We start from the raw sequence: 15,350 nt of genomic DNA, 5'->3' as shown, positions 1-15,350 counted from the left end.
CCCAGGGTCTGAGGTCTAAGAAGGCAGAAAACGAGAGCAAGGAAGTCCAGCCCCTACCGTGTTCTCACATATTTGCTGCACCCTGGTTTTGAGCTTTAAAAATAGGGCTAAAAAGAATGTCAAGTATGAAGTAAATACCATCAAAAACCAGTTCTTCTTAGCCATTTTGGTTGGCTGGTCTCTGGGTAGGTCAGGATACCAGACAGCCATTAGTGTGGCCTTCACTTTCTCAGAAGAAACAGGAACACCCACTGAAAAATAAGAACTGAGAATTTTTAATGCAATTAATGGGATTTTTGTCACATCAGCAATCTCCCTGGTAGTGGTATCATGATAGTTCCACCTGTGGTGTAGAATATTGGCAATTTCAGTTGCCCTGTGTTGCTTGTTTTAGGTTTTTCACTTTGCTCTTGAAACTTGGTCTCCAGCTAAATTTACAGGTGAAAACTTTAACCAGAGGGAGTCCCTCCCAGTGGGCTGACATTCCCAAAGTCTTTAGGGTAAAAAGGACTAGCCGTGTTTCTTGAAGCATAAACATGGTCTGTTTATTACCAGTGCAATGCACACAAAGCCCTGGGCCATCCAGAACACTAGTTTTTATGACACTAATGTTGCTGGAGCACCGGTTCTGCCTGCTGCGTGCACTGACAGCCTGCTTTTTATCTGTTGACAGGCCTGCAGCAAAAGACCCACTTCAGAGAGTGGTTCAGTGCCTCCTTACATGTTCAGGGAAGAGAACCTAAAACCTAGCTAGGGCCAGCTTGCCTCAATAAATAATTAAATAATTGTTTAATTAATTAAATAATTTCTGTGCCATTTACCTTGAGATCTTAAACTGTATGAAATTCCCTTGTATTAAGTGTGTTAGTATTTGTAATCTGACAAAGATTCACATTATTACACTTTTATTCATGCAATTAAAGAAGCATCTTCCTGTTAATTGTGCTGTATTGATGCTGAAGAAGACGATCCTTGAGGAGGATTATAGGTATGATGTAGGTTTTGGGTTTTGGTCCTGTAATCAACTGCACAGGCAAACCTTGTGATGCCTGTAAAGCCTTGGGAATTTTAATGTCATCTAGAAATGATAACTAAGTTTGTTTTGGCACATTTTGTACTTTAATTATTTTCACTGCTATCTAGTGTTTGTTCAATGACTTTGTCATTGTCAATTCAATAGAAGAGTTTAATGGTGAATTTAGTTACTATGGACCAGTGGTCCTCAAATTGCCTGTAGTGAAAGACTAACCTGTTTTTATTTTTTATGTTTGTTTGATTTCCAGTGCATTGTGGACTAAATCCTCTTGCAAAAAAAACAAGACAGTGGGGTAGTGGGACACCTGGCTGGCTCAGTCACACAAAACTTTGTGTGAGTTTTAGCCCCGTGTTGAGTGCAGAGCTTACTTAAATTAAAAAAAAAAAAAAAAAAAAAGGGTAGTCAGGTAACAACACATGTCCATTGCTGGCAGCTAACGGGTTCACAGATCACTATTGGAGTAACTGTCATCGATTTTGCTTTGCTTCTTGTTTGCCTGAACCAAGGTTTTTCATATGCTAATTAGTCCTCATTTCATGCTGCACATTTAATTCCATGGCTTAAACACAATTTTCTAATTTCCCTGTTCATTTTTTTTTTTTTTGGCCTAATACAAAGTTCAGAGCCAATGCAGGGAATTTCTTTTCATTTCTTTAGAAGTTATATTTAAGATAATTACTTAAAATTTGGTTCAAGATATCTTTATGGCTTGCTTTATTCCAAAATGTATTGTGACACACTGTCTCCTGAATTCTTTTTTAGAACTCACAGATAGAGAGGATTGAGTCCTTTAGGAAAGTATTCAAATAAAAATTATATTCCCTACCAAAAAAAAATTAACATATAATATTTAGGTAAGGAACAGATTTTCCAGGCTCTTTTCTTCCAATCGCAGTGCTAAAATTCTAATGACTTCACATCATGGACAGTATAATACACTACCATATACTTCCTTCAAAATGTACATTTCACCTCCCCCCAGAATTATTCTTGAAATCTGTATTTCTGTGTGGTCTGTTAAGAGACTAACACTGCCTTTCCCTGGACTTTTTTCTTTTCAATTCTGATCAAAGTACAGCTGGAAAGGAATTTGTCAGAACATTAAAGGAACACACATCACATATTGGAGCTTAGCTTATTTTATGCCTAAGCACCTCTTGAACAATGGAAAAGCTGCAGAAAATTAAGAACAGCTAGCCACATGTGGGCAGCAGGAGCTGCTTCACTGGTGCTTTTAATCCCAGGACTTTTTTTTCTCTCAGCAATTTCTTTTTTTTTTTTTTTTAAGATTTTATTTATTTATTCATAGACACAGAGAGAGAGGGGCAGAGACACAGGCAGAGGGAGAAGCAGTCTCCATGCAAGGAGCCTGATGTGGGACTCGATCCCGGGTCTCCAGGATCACACCCCAGGCCGCAGGCAGCACCAAACCACTGCACCACCAGGGCTGCCCTCTCAGCAATTTCTTAAGCCATTTAATTCATCATTTATTTTAAGCACCCACATGCTTAACTGTAAGCATGACCTGACAGGATCTGTGTTCATCTTCAGTCTGTGCTATAGGGACAATCCCTGTGGTGAATTGGAAGTAGTGCTCACGGGGACCCTGTGGCTCAGGTACTCACTGTACTTTCATGAAGACAGGGTTAGGGGAACTTGGTGCACTTTTTTCCCATTGTGTCAAGCAACCTTCAGGTACATGACCTTTTCCAAATAATAGAGACCTTAGGTTTAAGATAACAAAGAGGATGAGCAAGGTCTAACAGGTAATCCATGTACACACATACATAACATGATCAAAATTAGACTAAGTTTTATTACAAATGCTTATCAGTAAAGGCCTGAATTAGGGCATCCAAGATACTGGCTCTAGTTTGTACTGTAACCTGATCTTGCTTCTTATAACTTACATACCAAAAGGACACTGCTACTATTCATGCTTCGATTTTGAGCTGGTTTCCAGCATTAACATGAGGTCACGTTCTATCCTAGTTCTGACCTCCATTCTCCTATGACCAGTAGGGAAGAGTCTGAAGTGTACATTGGACAGAATAAACCAAGTTTATAAATAAGTCAAAGTTTATCAAATATAATTGAGATGAGGGATAAAAAGTACTGGCCAACATATGCTGAGCACTCCTTTGGGCCAGGCACTGAGCTGCTTGCTTCACATGTGTTACCTGGGGTAGATGTCATCAAGAGAACGTCTGTCTGGCCTGCACAAGGTTTGAACCAATGACTTTGTTTTTATTAAGACAACAGTTGGAGATTCTTCCTAAGACCCTTTTCCAGCACAGCATCCTCTGTCATCCTTTTATGACTCATCATGATGACTGTTACTTATATAATTTAAGGAATACATACATAACATTATTTCTTCAACTGTACAGTCTATGCAAGTACCATAACTCAGTTACCAAAAATGAATAATAGTAATTCTAATACCTACTTTGCTTCCACATTCTGGCCTCAATAGTCATTTTGACTGAGACCTAAAACTATAAAACTCCTAGAAGACATAGGAAAGCTTCATGACGCTGGGTTTGGCAATGGTTTCTTGTAATGTGACACCAAGGCAATAAAAAAAAAAAAATAATTAGGCTTTATCAAAATGAAAAACTTCTTTGCATCAAAGGGCATTAATAACAGTAAAAGACAGCCCATGGAATGGGAGAAAATATCTGCAAATCACATATCTGATAAGGGGTTAATACCTAGAATATATACACAACTCCCACAAGTCAACAGAAAAATAAGTAACCTGATTTAAAAAGAGGTGAAGGACCAGAATGGACATTTGTCTAAAGAAGATAAGGGCACCTGGGTGGTTCAGTCAGTTAAGTGTCTGCCTTTGGTTCAGGTCAGGATCCTGGGGTCCTGGGATTGAGCCCCGAGTTGGGCTCCCAGGTCAGTGAGGAGCCTGCCTCTTCCTCTCTCTCTCTCTCTCTCTCTCTCTCTCTCTCTGCCTCCCTGCATCCACTCATGCTCATGTGCTCTCTCTCTCAAATAAATAAATAAATAAATATAAATTAAAATAAATAAATAAATAAATAAAATCTTAAAAAAAAAAAAAGAAAGAAAGAAACGGGGCACCTGGGTGGCTCAGTCAATTAAGTGTCTGACTCTTGATTTTGGCTCAGTTTGTGATCTCATGGTCATAATATCGAGTCTCACATCAGGGCTCCACACTGAATGTGGAGCCTGCTTGAGATTCTCTCTCCTTCTGTCCCTTACCCCTTAAAAAATTAAAGAAAGAAAGAGGGGGGAGGGAGGGAGGGAAAAGAAAAGAAAAAAGAAAGAAAGGAAAAGAAGATCAACAGATACCCAGTAACCACATGAAAAGATGCTTAACAGCACTAATCACTAGAGAAATGCAAATCAAAACCACAATGAGATACCACCTCACACCATTAGTATGGCTATTTTCCAAAGAACAAAAATGAAGAAATGTTGGTAAGGATGGGAAGAAATTGGAATCTTTGTGGCATCACTATAGAGAATAGTATAGTACTTCTCTCAAAAAGCTAAAACTAGAATTACCCTGTGATCCAGAAATTCCACTTCTGGGTATTTGCCTAAAAGAATTGAAAGAAGGGACTGGCACAGGTATTTGTACAGCCATGTTCAATAGCAGCATTAGCCACAACAGCCAAAGGTAGAATCATCCCTTTTGTCCAGTGACAAATGAATGGATAAACAAAATATGGTATATACGTACAATAGAATATGATTCAGCCTTAAAAAGGAAGGAGATTCTGACCCACACTACAACATGGATGAAACTTGAGGACATTACACTAAGTGAAATAAACAAAAGGAAAAATGTTGTATGATTCCACTCTTGTGAGGTACCCAGAATAGTCAAACTCATACATAGAGTACATAGTGGTTGCCAGGAGCTGGTGGGAGACGAGGATGGAGACTTGTTTAATGGATAGAGAATGTTAGTTTGGGAAGATGAAAAAGTTCTGGAGATGGGTGTTGGTGAGAGTTACAGAACAGCGAGAATGCACTTAATGCCATAGAACTATATGCTTTAAACCACTGTATGGTTCAAATGGTGACTTTTATTAGATATTTCTTACCACAACTTTTTAAAAATAATCAGTTTTTTAAATAAGAGATACATGCAAATCCTCATTACTAATCAAGTCATCTAGTGCCAGCTAAAGATCTACCAGATATTGCCAAAAGAGTAATAATGTTCAACTCCTTGGGGGAGGAGGGCGGGGGTGGAGGTGAATGGGTGACAGGCACTGAGGGGGACACTTGACGGGATGAGCACTGGGTGTTATTCTGTATGTTGGTAAATTGAACACCAATAAAAAATTAATTTATTAAAAAAATTTTTTTTAAATGTTCAACTCCTTGTACTAAAAATGAAATGCCTAAACTTTTAACTATGCATTGTATAAACAGAGTGGTCAGTGCTAAGTGATATATTTTAACAAAAGTAGAATTAACATAAAATATCCATCTATTAAATATACAACAAAGCATGTGTTTTTGATCTGTATTCAACTTATTCATTGACTAGTGTTCATTTTATTTGTCTGAGGATCAGAATATGGAAACAATATTTAAAGAATAATTGCATTTGAATTTCTTATTTGCATATTCCCATCTTAATTAAGATTGCTGCTGCATCCTAAATTAAAAACACATTTATTTTAGTTTTAAAATCTACAGTACAAAAAAAGCTTTATTTTTAAATACCTAGTTTCTGCCCCTCTAGATCGCATAAAGAAATCTAATAAAAAAAGAACTTACCAAAGAACAGTGATTGGTCCTTGACAAGTGTATGCAAGGAACCAGGGCAGACACCTGATACATTGTAAAGTTTTAATCAGCTTAAACATTTACTCAGACTTATTTTTTTCTTTTGTAGCAGAACTTTCCCTTAGCAATTTCTAAGAAGTGAAAAGTCAATCTTTAAGTTCAGAGGGCTTGCTTTTTCAGTTTTATTTAAAGCCTCAATATTCATCATTAGATAACAATGTTTTTCTGACTTTTCTTGTCATGGTGTCGTGATGACAGTTGAATTGGAGGTCATGAGACCTGTAGCTTGGGAACAGTGGTCAGATCCAATAAAACAAAGTTTGCAGCTCTTTTGTTTCCGTGGAGAAAAGATTCTGAATCATTTTGAGATTAAATTTTGAAAGTACAAAAGGTGAACTTAGGTCTCAGTGGAAATTTAAACATTTAAAGCATTCTTTTAAGATTTTAACATATCGCTCACTTTACTGTGGAACAAAATAAGTATAGTAAGTATCCTTTATGGCCTGGATATTCTTTTTATACCTTTTGGAATACTGTCGTTTCAGAAGTACTGATATTTAGATCTTAGACTTTTGTCGTTATTGTTACTCTAGCCACTGGGATCCCAACATCTAGATAGGATGTAAGATTGTTTGAGGGGTTGTTTCTAAGGCACATAAAAAACACTGGCAAAATGTAAATAAGAGTTTAGCCATTTCTCCCTTTTTACCGGAATTTATCTTCAGATTAAGTAATGTTAATAATCACTGTATCTCATTTGGGTTATTCCTATGTTACAGTGGGATCTGTGGTTTTCTGGGTAGCAAAGTCACACTGAAATATGAAAAGAGCTAATAAGATGAGAGTATCAGTATTCAAGGCTGAAGTCAATTAGACAAGGTCTAGAAATATAGGAGAAACATTTTCAAACATAATTGGTACCACATTCATGCTTCTGGATTGTTTTTCAGATTATTAACACTGACTACTCTCAAATGCATCATAGCTATCATATCAGTCAGTGGGGGCTGGACTGGTAAAATAGCTTGCCAGGTTAGAATTTATGTGCAAGGAAATATATTTATTTATCATATATAAATGTATATATTCAAGTATGTGATTCCACTTCATATGCCAATTATTAACAGCCAAGGAATGTTTCTCCCTGTGTGAAAATTGACCCAGAGATAAATATCCTCACTTCCAAAAAATGTGCAAAGTTAAAGGAACACAAATAACTTAAAACTACATCGTTTAAAACAATGGTTAGTGGACCATGACCCTCCACTTCATGTCAGAGGTTCACTGAGGAGGCAGCTTGGCTCAAGGCCTTTTGAGGGCAGAAGTCAGCCTGGAACACAGGTGTCAAGACTCTCCGAAAAGTCCCTTTCTTCCACTTCTGTTTGAATGAAATTGAGTACAGTAGTCTCCCCGTATACATAGGGGATGCATTCCCAGACCCCCAGGGGATGCCTGAAACCATGAATAGTACCCAACACTGTTACACTGTTTTTTCCTTTATAGTTACTGTAAAGTCACTGTAAAGTTCAGTTTATAAATTAAGCACAGTAAGAGATTAACTATAATAATAAAATAGGGCAGTTCAAACAATGTAGTGTAGTAAAAGTTATGTGAAAGTAATCTTTCACTCTCAAACTATCTTACCATCCTATACTTGCCCTCCTTTGACTTGTAGTGTTAATAGTGAGGATACAGTGCCTACGTGATGATATGAAGTGAGGTGAACGTTATAGGCATGTGATATAGCATTGACCGTATGTCAGAGAAGGGTCATCTGCTTCAGGACCACGGACGCTCACGGGTCACTGAAAACGCAGAACAATAAACCATGGCTAAGGGGGCTACTATGTAGCGATCTTTAAAAAGTCAAGTCTTTTTATTATCAATGCTGACAGTAATAATTACTTAAAAGCTGAAATCAGTGACAAAAAGGAAAAACGAGCTCGGAGAGAGTGCCCACATGAGCAAGCACAGTTCATTGCACACCCACACACATATTCACAGTCTCAGCTGGCCTTGAGAGTCTCACCCTGCATGAGTAAAGCCACAAGGAATTTCCATTCACCCATTACACAAATATTTATTGAGTAACTAGTATGTGCCAAACTTCATATTTCTTGCTGCTAAATAGCCTCTGAGTTCTCAGGTCATTTATTTTAAGAAGGGAAAATACAGTGTGCTATTCTTAAACCCAAATACATCAGCAAAAGAACTGACTTTAATTCTCGTAATGAATTCAAGAGTTGCGTCGGGGAGTGGAAGTGATAAAGGAAGATGTTTTTTCCTTAAAATAAGGCTGGTAATAGTTAAGTCCATGTAGCAATAATCAGATTTGTTAGAATAGTAATATCTCTTTCCAGTGAATGAATCCTTAAAATCTATCTAAAGTAGACTGTTAGTGGAAATGGGTCATTAGGTTGTTGAGAAAAGCTATCAGAGCCTTCTGCAGGTAACTTCCTTTGTTAATACACAACTCCAAATTGAGGTCTGGTGGTTGCTTGTTTGGCCTTGGTAACAAATTAGCTTCTTGCTTTAGGTGTGAGGGTGCACCATCAGTGAAACAAGTCGATATAATCAAAATACATTCTTCAGATGCCCTCTCACTGTGAGAAATGGGGGAAGTGGTTAAGGAGAGCACTATTCAGGCCTGGACACAGGGACATAAGCTGGAAAGCACATTTAAAGACATGTACCTGGAGTGCATCTCCAGGAAATAGGAGCTTTCTTACAAAATGTTACCAGGCCTGGGGTGTGCTATAGAGGCTGATCAGACCCTGCAACAAAGGCTAAATATCACATTTTAATTCAGCAGGATCATTACTGTGATTCCTACAGCAGGAGAACCTTACAAGTATTATGTATTGTTTTGATCATTTTTACAAGAGTCTTGGACTTTTCTTCTGCCAAAACAGGGTGGTTCTGACCATATTTCTAAGAAAACACTACTAGGGTGGAGTCAACCTAACCTTATTTAGCTTGAGCTTTTCATTGCTGTTGGGGCAAAGACTAATTGGCTCCATCGAGGTAACGCATGTTATTCCAACATCTGGGTCTCAGACATAATAGTATATCTTTCTTTTGTTTCTTTTCTAGTCGACTTAAAAAAAAAATGAGGTCATTCCCTTCTAATTCTGGCTTTTCTAATTTTATTTCGTTGAGTTCACAGACTTGTTCCCTTTCTGCCTTTTCCACCAGTTTACTCCAGTATCCCCAGCAGTTCCTGAATTCTTGAAAACTCCTCCTACGGATCAGCCCCCCACCAGGTCCACAGCTCCTGTTCTCCCCACCAACACTGTGTCCTCAGCAAAGCCTGGGCCAGCACTGGTAAAGGTGGGTTCCCTGCACACATGCTGGTTTGAGGTCTTTACTGGTGGTTTGTCTGTGGCCCTGTATGTGGAACACAATGGCACAAGTCTGCATTGCCCCAGCCTGGCTTTTGGTCTGAAGCCTTGAAAACAAAACCACAGGCAGACTTGCTCAATCACGCCTTAGAATTGGAAACTACCACCTTCAACAAATGCCCTATTGTTCTGTAGTCATGGAAGAACCGTGCAAAATTTGGTCTCCATGCAACTCCTGGAGCCATGCAGAAAGGCTTTAGGATACATTTTATCAGCACTCCCAAATTCTGCTACCATCCAGGCTGCCAAGATGAGAGGAACACTGGGAGGACAGTAAGATAGAGCCGCTTTAGCACAGCATTTGGGAGTCATGAGCCTCACAAACAGATCTCTTTAATGGTAACATAATTTTGGATTTTATACACAAGGTCAGTCTCAGTGGTATTCCAGATATATTACATGACAGGTTAAAGGCTTCAGACAAGCAGCTGTGTTTTTTGATTTAGCAGATTTGCCCTTTTGAAGCTTGGTTTGCTCTTCAGATAAGCTGCAGATTGGTGGCACTGGTCCCTACTTTTTACTTGGTGCAAATAATTCAGTGAATCAACACTACAGAAGATCAAACTTTTAAATATGTAGTATATATGTAAAGTTTTTTTTTTTTTAAATGTATTTAGAACTGCTAAATAAAGGGCAGGGGCATGGATAGACAGAGGAATAATGTCATCACGTCAGATACGGCTTTTGCCAAACATAGAAGAACACTGATTTCAAACTTTTAGAAGTGAAAAGGGGCTGTAGAGAGCTAGCCAACCCTCCCAGCACCTTCCAGATGAGGAAGTGAGGGCAGAAGAAGCCACAAGGCCAGGCAGGGTCCAGGCTCCTTCCTGCAGGGCAGGTGAGCCTTTTTTTTTGCCTCCCCAGGAACACAGGGCAGCTCCGTTAGCCTGGTGCAGGTTCCTCACTTCCATCCACCCTCTAGCACTGTCCTGGCCTCCACCCTCCTGCACACAAGGCTCTGCTTCTCCTCCAGCCTCTCTGTGTCTGTGCGGCCCAGTGTCTGTGGCTCTGGGGCACACTAAGTGTATCTCACCATCTTCCATCACGTAGTACTGGAGCCAGAAATTCCAGAGTGTGGCATGTGGCAGCTGAGCTAATAACATCAGCTCTCCTCCTCTGCCCTATCCCCAGATGTGTGGCACGGATGGCACAGAGACAATTTGGATAGTGACCCATCTCTCCTCTCCAAATTTCTCCCCTCACTTGTGTCTCCTTCCTTTGACTCTAGGGCAGGAGGCACTGTTTGAAAATGTGAGATTCAGAGGCCAGATCGGAGATCCTAGGACTGTGCTACAGGGGAAAAGTCAGATACACAGTAGGAAACAGCCCACAGTTCTGTGGATTTTTCTGTGAGGAAAGCTGTTCCCCACCCTCACTTTGTGAGAGAACATGCCAGTGAATAGGTAATAGCAGATTTAGCCTGAGACATCCTGGTTACTGTGTGTCTGTCCCCCTCCCTCTCTCTTTCCATAGGTGCCTTCCTGATCGGCCGAGTCAGTGGTTTCATCATTACATAACAGTTAGGGTACAACCTCCATAACCCAGACTCCATCCATTGTAACCGCTTTGAAAAGATCAGGGATAAAAATCTGTTATTAACAGCACCATAAGCAGATGACAGTGAATTGATTAATAATGTGAGATTGCAGTATTTGATATACATTTTCCTTAGAAATACATAACTTGAGGAGCAGGCACCTGGGGGGCTCCGTCACTTAAGTGACTCTTGATTTTGGCTCAGGCCATGATCTTAGGGTCATGAGATCGAGCCCTGCATCAAGGTCTGCAGTGGGCATGGAGCCTTCTTAAGATTCTCTCTCTCTATCTCTCTCTCTCTGCCCCTCCCCACCCCCCTCTAAAAAAAGGCTTAAAAAAAAGAATACGTAACTTTGTAGTCTATTCTATTCCATTAGAAGTGTGTCTACATGTGACACCTCAAGTGACTGCTTGTTGAAACCCAATAGATAATGCTGAGCTGAATATCGTTCTCTGGCTCTGAGGGAACAGAGCAGCAGGAGAAGGTCAGTTCTTAGGAGCCAGACGTCTTAGTCAGAGGAAGCGTACACACTTCTCTGGCTCTGGAAATGTATTTAATACTATCACTTTCCCAAGCAGCCGCCCCAGGTTCTGGGGTGCACCACCTCTGTATTTCAGATCATTTGGGCACCCAGTGACACGGGCCGCTTGTGATGGCATCCCTTAAAATGTTCTTCTCTTTCTCAAAAATAGCAAAGCCATCCCAAGAATCCTAATGACAAACACCGCAGCAAAAAGTGCAAAGAGCCCAAGCCCCGCGTTAAGAAGCTGAAGTACCACCAGTACATTCCTCCCGACCAGAAAGGTGAGAAGAGCGAGCCGCAGATGGACTCCAACTACGCCCGCCTGCTCCAGCAGCAGCAGTTGTTTCTACAGCTCCAGATCCTGAGCCAGCAGCAGCAGCATTACAACTACCAGACCATCCTGCCGGCGCCACTCAAGTACGGGCTGGGGGCTTGTACTGTGGTCTTCTGATGAGGACCACTGGTGTCTAAAGGTTGGATGTTGTGATTTATTGGTGTTGAGTGTCATCAAAGTGTAGCATACAGGGGACTACCTGGGTCCCAGTGAAAACAGCCTACGTTCTGGTCCAGTTTCTGTCCTCAGAAATACATTCCGGACCTTTCAAGTTAGAAGTGACTTTTCACAATTACTCCCCAGGGAAGATTTACATATTATTCACCCAGATATCATCAGGTGCTATGAGAAAAGCATAAAAAGTGTGCAGCCTGTTATAAACAGTTAAAAAAAAAGGAGCCGGGGGGGGGGGGGGGGGGGAATCCCTGGGTCCCTGTTTAACCCTCTCAGCAGTTTAGCGCCACCTTCAGCCCAGGGTGTGATCCTGGAGTCCCCAGATCGAGTCCCACATCGGGCTCTCTGCATGGAGCCTGCTTCTCCCTCTGCCTGTGTCTCTGCCTCTCTCTGTGTCTCTCATGAATAAATAAATCTTCAAAAAAATTAATTAATTAAAAAAAACAGGCAGACGAGTATAGAAGCTGGAGTGGTCAAGGAAAGCTTTATGAAAAAGTGGGATATTTATATGGGAAAGAGCCTGAAAGAAGGGAAGGGCCCTTTTAAACATAGGAGAATGATCCTGGTGCAAGGACAGAGGAAGGAGTGGGCGATGACTATTTGTTGGATGATGAGAAAAATAGCCCGAATAAAGAATGTGATTAGCTTTTGAGAAAAGTAGAAGACAAAAGTGAGTAGAACCACTGTCTGGAGGAGCTTGCAGATGAGCAGCCTTGAATCTTGATGTGGTAGGTGATTCAGAAGGCTGTTGTGGTGAAATCAAAGCACGAGAAAGAACTGTTTGATGCTGGTAATGAAGGGGAGTCTGGAAACAGGAAAGACAATTTTCAGAACAAAGTAGATGTGAGAAGATGAAAGGGCATTGATAACGGAAAGGAAGGAACAGATGAGAGATGTTTCAAAGACAACTAAGGTCTCGGCGACCAACAACTGTGGAGAGGGAACATGTTTCCTGAGTCTGAGTCCAGTTGGGAGGGACAGAAGGAAGTGAGTTCCAACAGCTTCCCAGACTGAATCTATAGCAAGGCATCCATAGCAAATTTTAGTGATGTGCTAAAGGAAATTTTTAGATAGCCATCCTTAGTATGCATTTTCTGGAAGTATAACATAAAAATGCAAAGACTTGTCCTTCATTTCCCTCAGTTTTTAGCAGAAAGGGATATTTACATTCAACTCAAACTCTTAAAAAAAGATGCAAAATTTCATTAAAAGAAAAAATATTTTTGGTGACCAAGCCACCCAATTTATAATCTGTAGAAACTTGACTCCTGCTTTCTACACATATGCTTAAGCATTCCTCCCTAGGGAGCCCTATTTTCTAGGAATAGAAAAGGAGTAAGACCCACTAAAAAGCCCCTCTGTTAAGAAACCTCTTCTCATATGCTAACAATTATCAATTCACTTTTTTCTCTTAAGACCCTGATATCTCGAAGAAGATTAGACCTATTAGTCATTCAGACCTTACTGTGAAATACTTAAATCTAAAACATCGGGGCACAGTGATGAAGAAAGAATTTGTGTTGCATGTTATTATTTTAAGAGCAAGCAGGCCTGAGTGAGATGTTGACATTGGAAGGGAACCAGGGAAGACCAAAGAGAATTGGAAAAGTATCAGAGGCAAACTGCCGCCACTTTACAGCTTTGTCTGGGCCTGAGGGAGGCATCCTCCCCTGCCTCTGCCCTCAGGCAGCAGGCACCAGGGATGCGAGCTCAAACCCTCACTCCCATCTGTGTGCTCCTTACGATGCTCTGAGCAGCGCAGGCAGCAGGGATGCGAGCGCGAACCCTGGCTCCCATCCGTGTACTCCTTACGATATATCAAGCAGCACACTCAACACATGACATCGTCCTCCTCCTCCTCCTCCTCCTCCAGTAACTCCAGGAAGAGCTGAAATTACTGACCCCACTCCAGGCAAGAAAACCTGTTAAACTGAATATCCCATAAAAGGATTTTTATGTGTGTGCTATCTGTGAAATAGTCTTTTCGATAATGAAAGAAATGGACTCTTGGGGCAGGTCTGTAGATGGGAGGAGGATATCTGAGGTGTTGGGTAGCTGGTCTCTAAGAGTACCTTGTCTTTCCACTAAGACTACAGTCCCCCTCTCCTCCATAAACGTTCGCAATAATGCAGCAGCCATGCCACCCACCCAAGGAAAGCATCACATGAAAAGAACAAGGAGGAAAGGTAGCTTATTGTTGTGTATTAGTTCACCACACAAAGACTGAGCATCACTTGTGTTTAATGTCCATGTCCTGAAAGTGGAGACATTATTTTCTAATACGGCGTTTCTTCTCACCAAAATTCCAGAAGAGGAAACAATGTGGAGGTCCTATAATCTCGTAGCACCCCTGGCAGTGGGATTCTACTTGATAACACAAGAATCCTGCCACCTTGGGAAGAGCAGCAACCGTAGGGAACAGGGCTGTGGTCACAGCGTGGCCACACCCTGCTGGAGGGCCCTGGAAGGTTCCTTTGTATTTCTGAACTTGTGTTTCTGTCTTCACATTCATCAAGGTCCCCCACACACACCACCTTTTTTTTCTCCATCAATTTGGGGAGGAAACAGATCAACTTATTATTTCAAAGGCTGAAGTAAACAGTGAACTGTTAATCATAGTAACAAGTAGGATATTGTAGAATCTCAACCAAAAATACTGTATGAATAGAATAATAAATTTACATTGTGCCTTCTCAGGGAGATAATATTGTTCACAAGAGAGCCAAAGTTGGTTGGGAGGAATCTTGCACTTTTTATTTAAGCACAGACACACATATAGTACATAGGTAATTATGCAGTACATCTGTGGTATTAAAATTTCCCTGGGAGGTTGGTGAGGAAAAAAAGAATCTAAAAAAGCTCCTTGTAGGGAAAGTAATGAAAATAAGGTTGAAAAATACTGACTTACATTAAGTGTTTTCATAATTCTAATGTAAGATTTTAAAACTGAATTTTTAGAAAGGAAAAAAATGATACATAAGACATATGTCATTCCATCCAAACTTCAAGTATCTCAAATACTTAAAGTATTTAACTGCCACAAAATTTAGGCAGATTTTAAAAGTGCCCAAAATGGACGTCAAGAGTTAGCTGTTATCAGGGCCAGAAATGGCTTCAAACATGATCTTCTGAAAACTCACTTGACAAAGCTCATCTAACTGGGGACCTCTCCCCATAAGCAACATCGGCTCAGGTTCCTGTTTCAGAATAGGAATTCCAAGTCTCCTCGCTTCAGCACCAAAGTTTATATAACAATAAAGCCTGGTGCTCTGATGGAATTGGCTCTACAGTATCAACCATCAGGTGGACCTTGCTCTAATAGAGATCAGCCACCCAGAAGAGGAAATGCCATTGTTGCCAAGAGTATCATAGAGGCAAGAAGTGAGGGATCTGGTTTTGATATGGAAAGGAGTTTAGGGAAATGAATAATACAGAAGTACAACAAATTCACCAACATTTTTTAAAGAACATTTTTATTTTATTTTATTTTTAAAGATTTTATTTATTCATGATACACATAGAGAAAGAGAGAGGCAGAGACACAGGCAGAGGGAGAAGCAGGCTCC

The 15,350-nt window shown here is 40.4% G+C and overlaps 1 protein-coding gene across 11 annotated transcripts in view; it reads left to right on the top strand.

The window, feature by feature from the left end:
• The window catches only part of MRTFB (myocardin related transcription factor B), a 253,324-nt gene that overhangs the window by 206,907 nt on the left and 31,067 nt on the right, over positions 1–15,350 (top strand). For all 11 annotated transcript variants that reach the window (XM_041750781.1, XM_041750780.1, XM_041750786.1 and 8 more), the window contains 2 exons: positions 9,011–9,145; positions 11,446–11,693. In XM_041750781.1, coding sequence (XP_041606715.1) covers positions 9,011–9,145; positions 11,446–11,693 — 383 coding nt within the window. The remainder of the gene's footprint in view (positions 1–9,010; positions 9,146–11,445; positions 11,694–15,350) is intronic.

The sequence above is a fragment of the Vulpes lagopus genome, chromosome 3, assembly GCF_018345385.1.
Source record: "Vulpes lagopus strain Blue_001 chromosome 3, ASM1834538v1, whole genome shotgun sequence".
In the NCBI taxonomy this organism is placed as follows: Eukaryota; Metazoa; Chordata; class Mammalia; order Carnivora; family Canidae; genus Vulpes; species Vulpes lagopus.
This window is presented reverse-complemented; position numbering and strand designations above follow the sequence as displayed.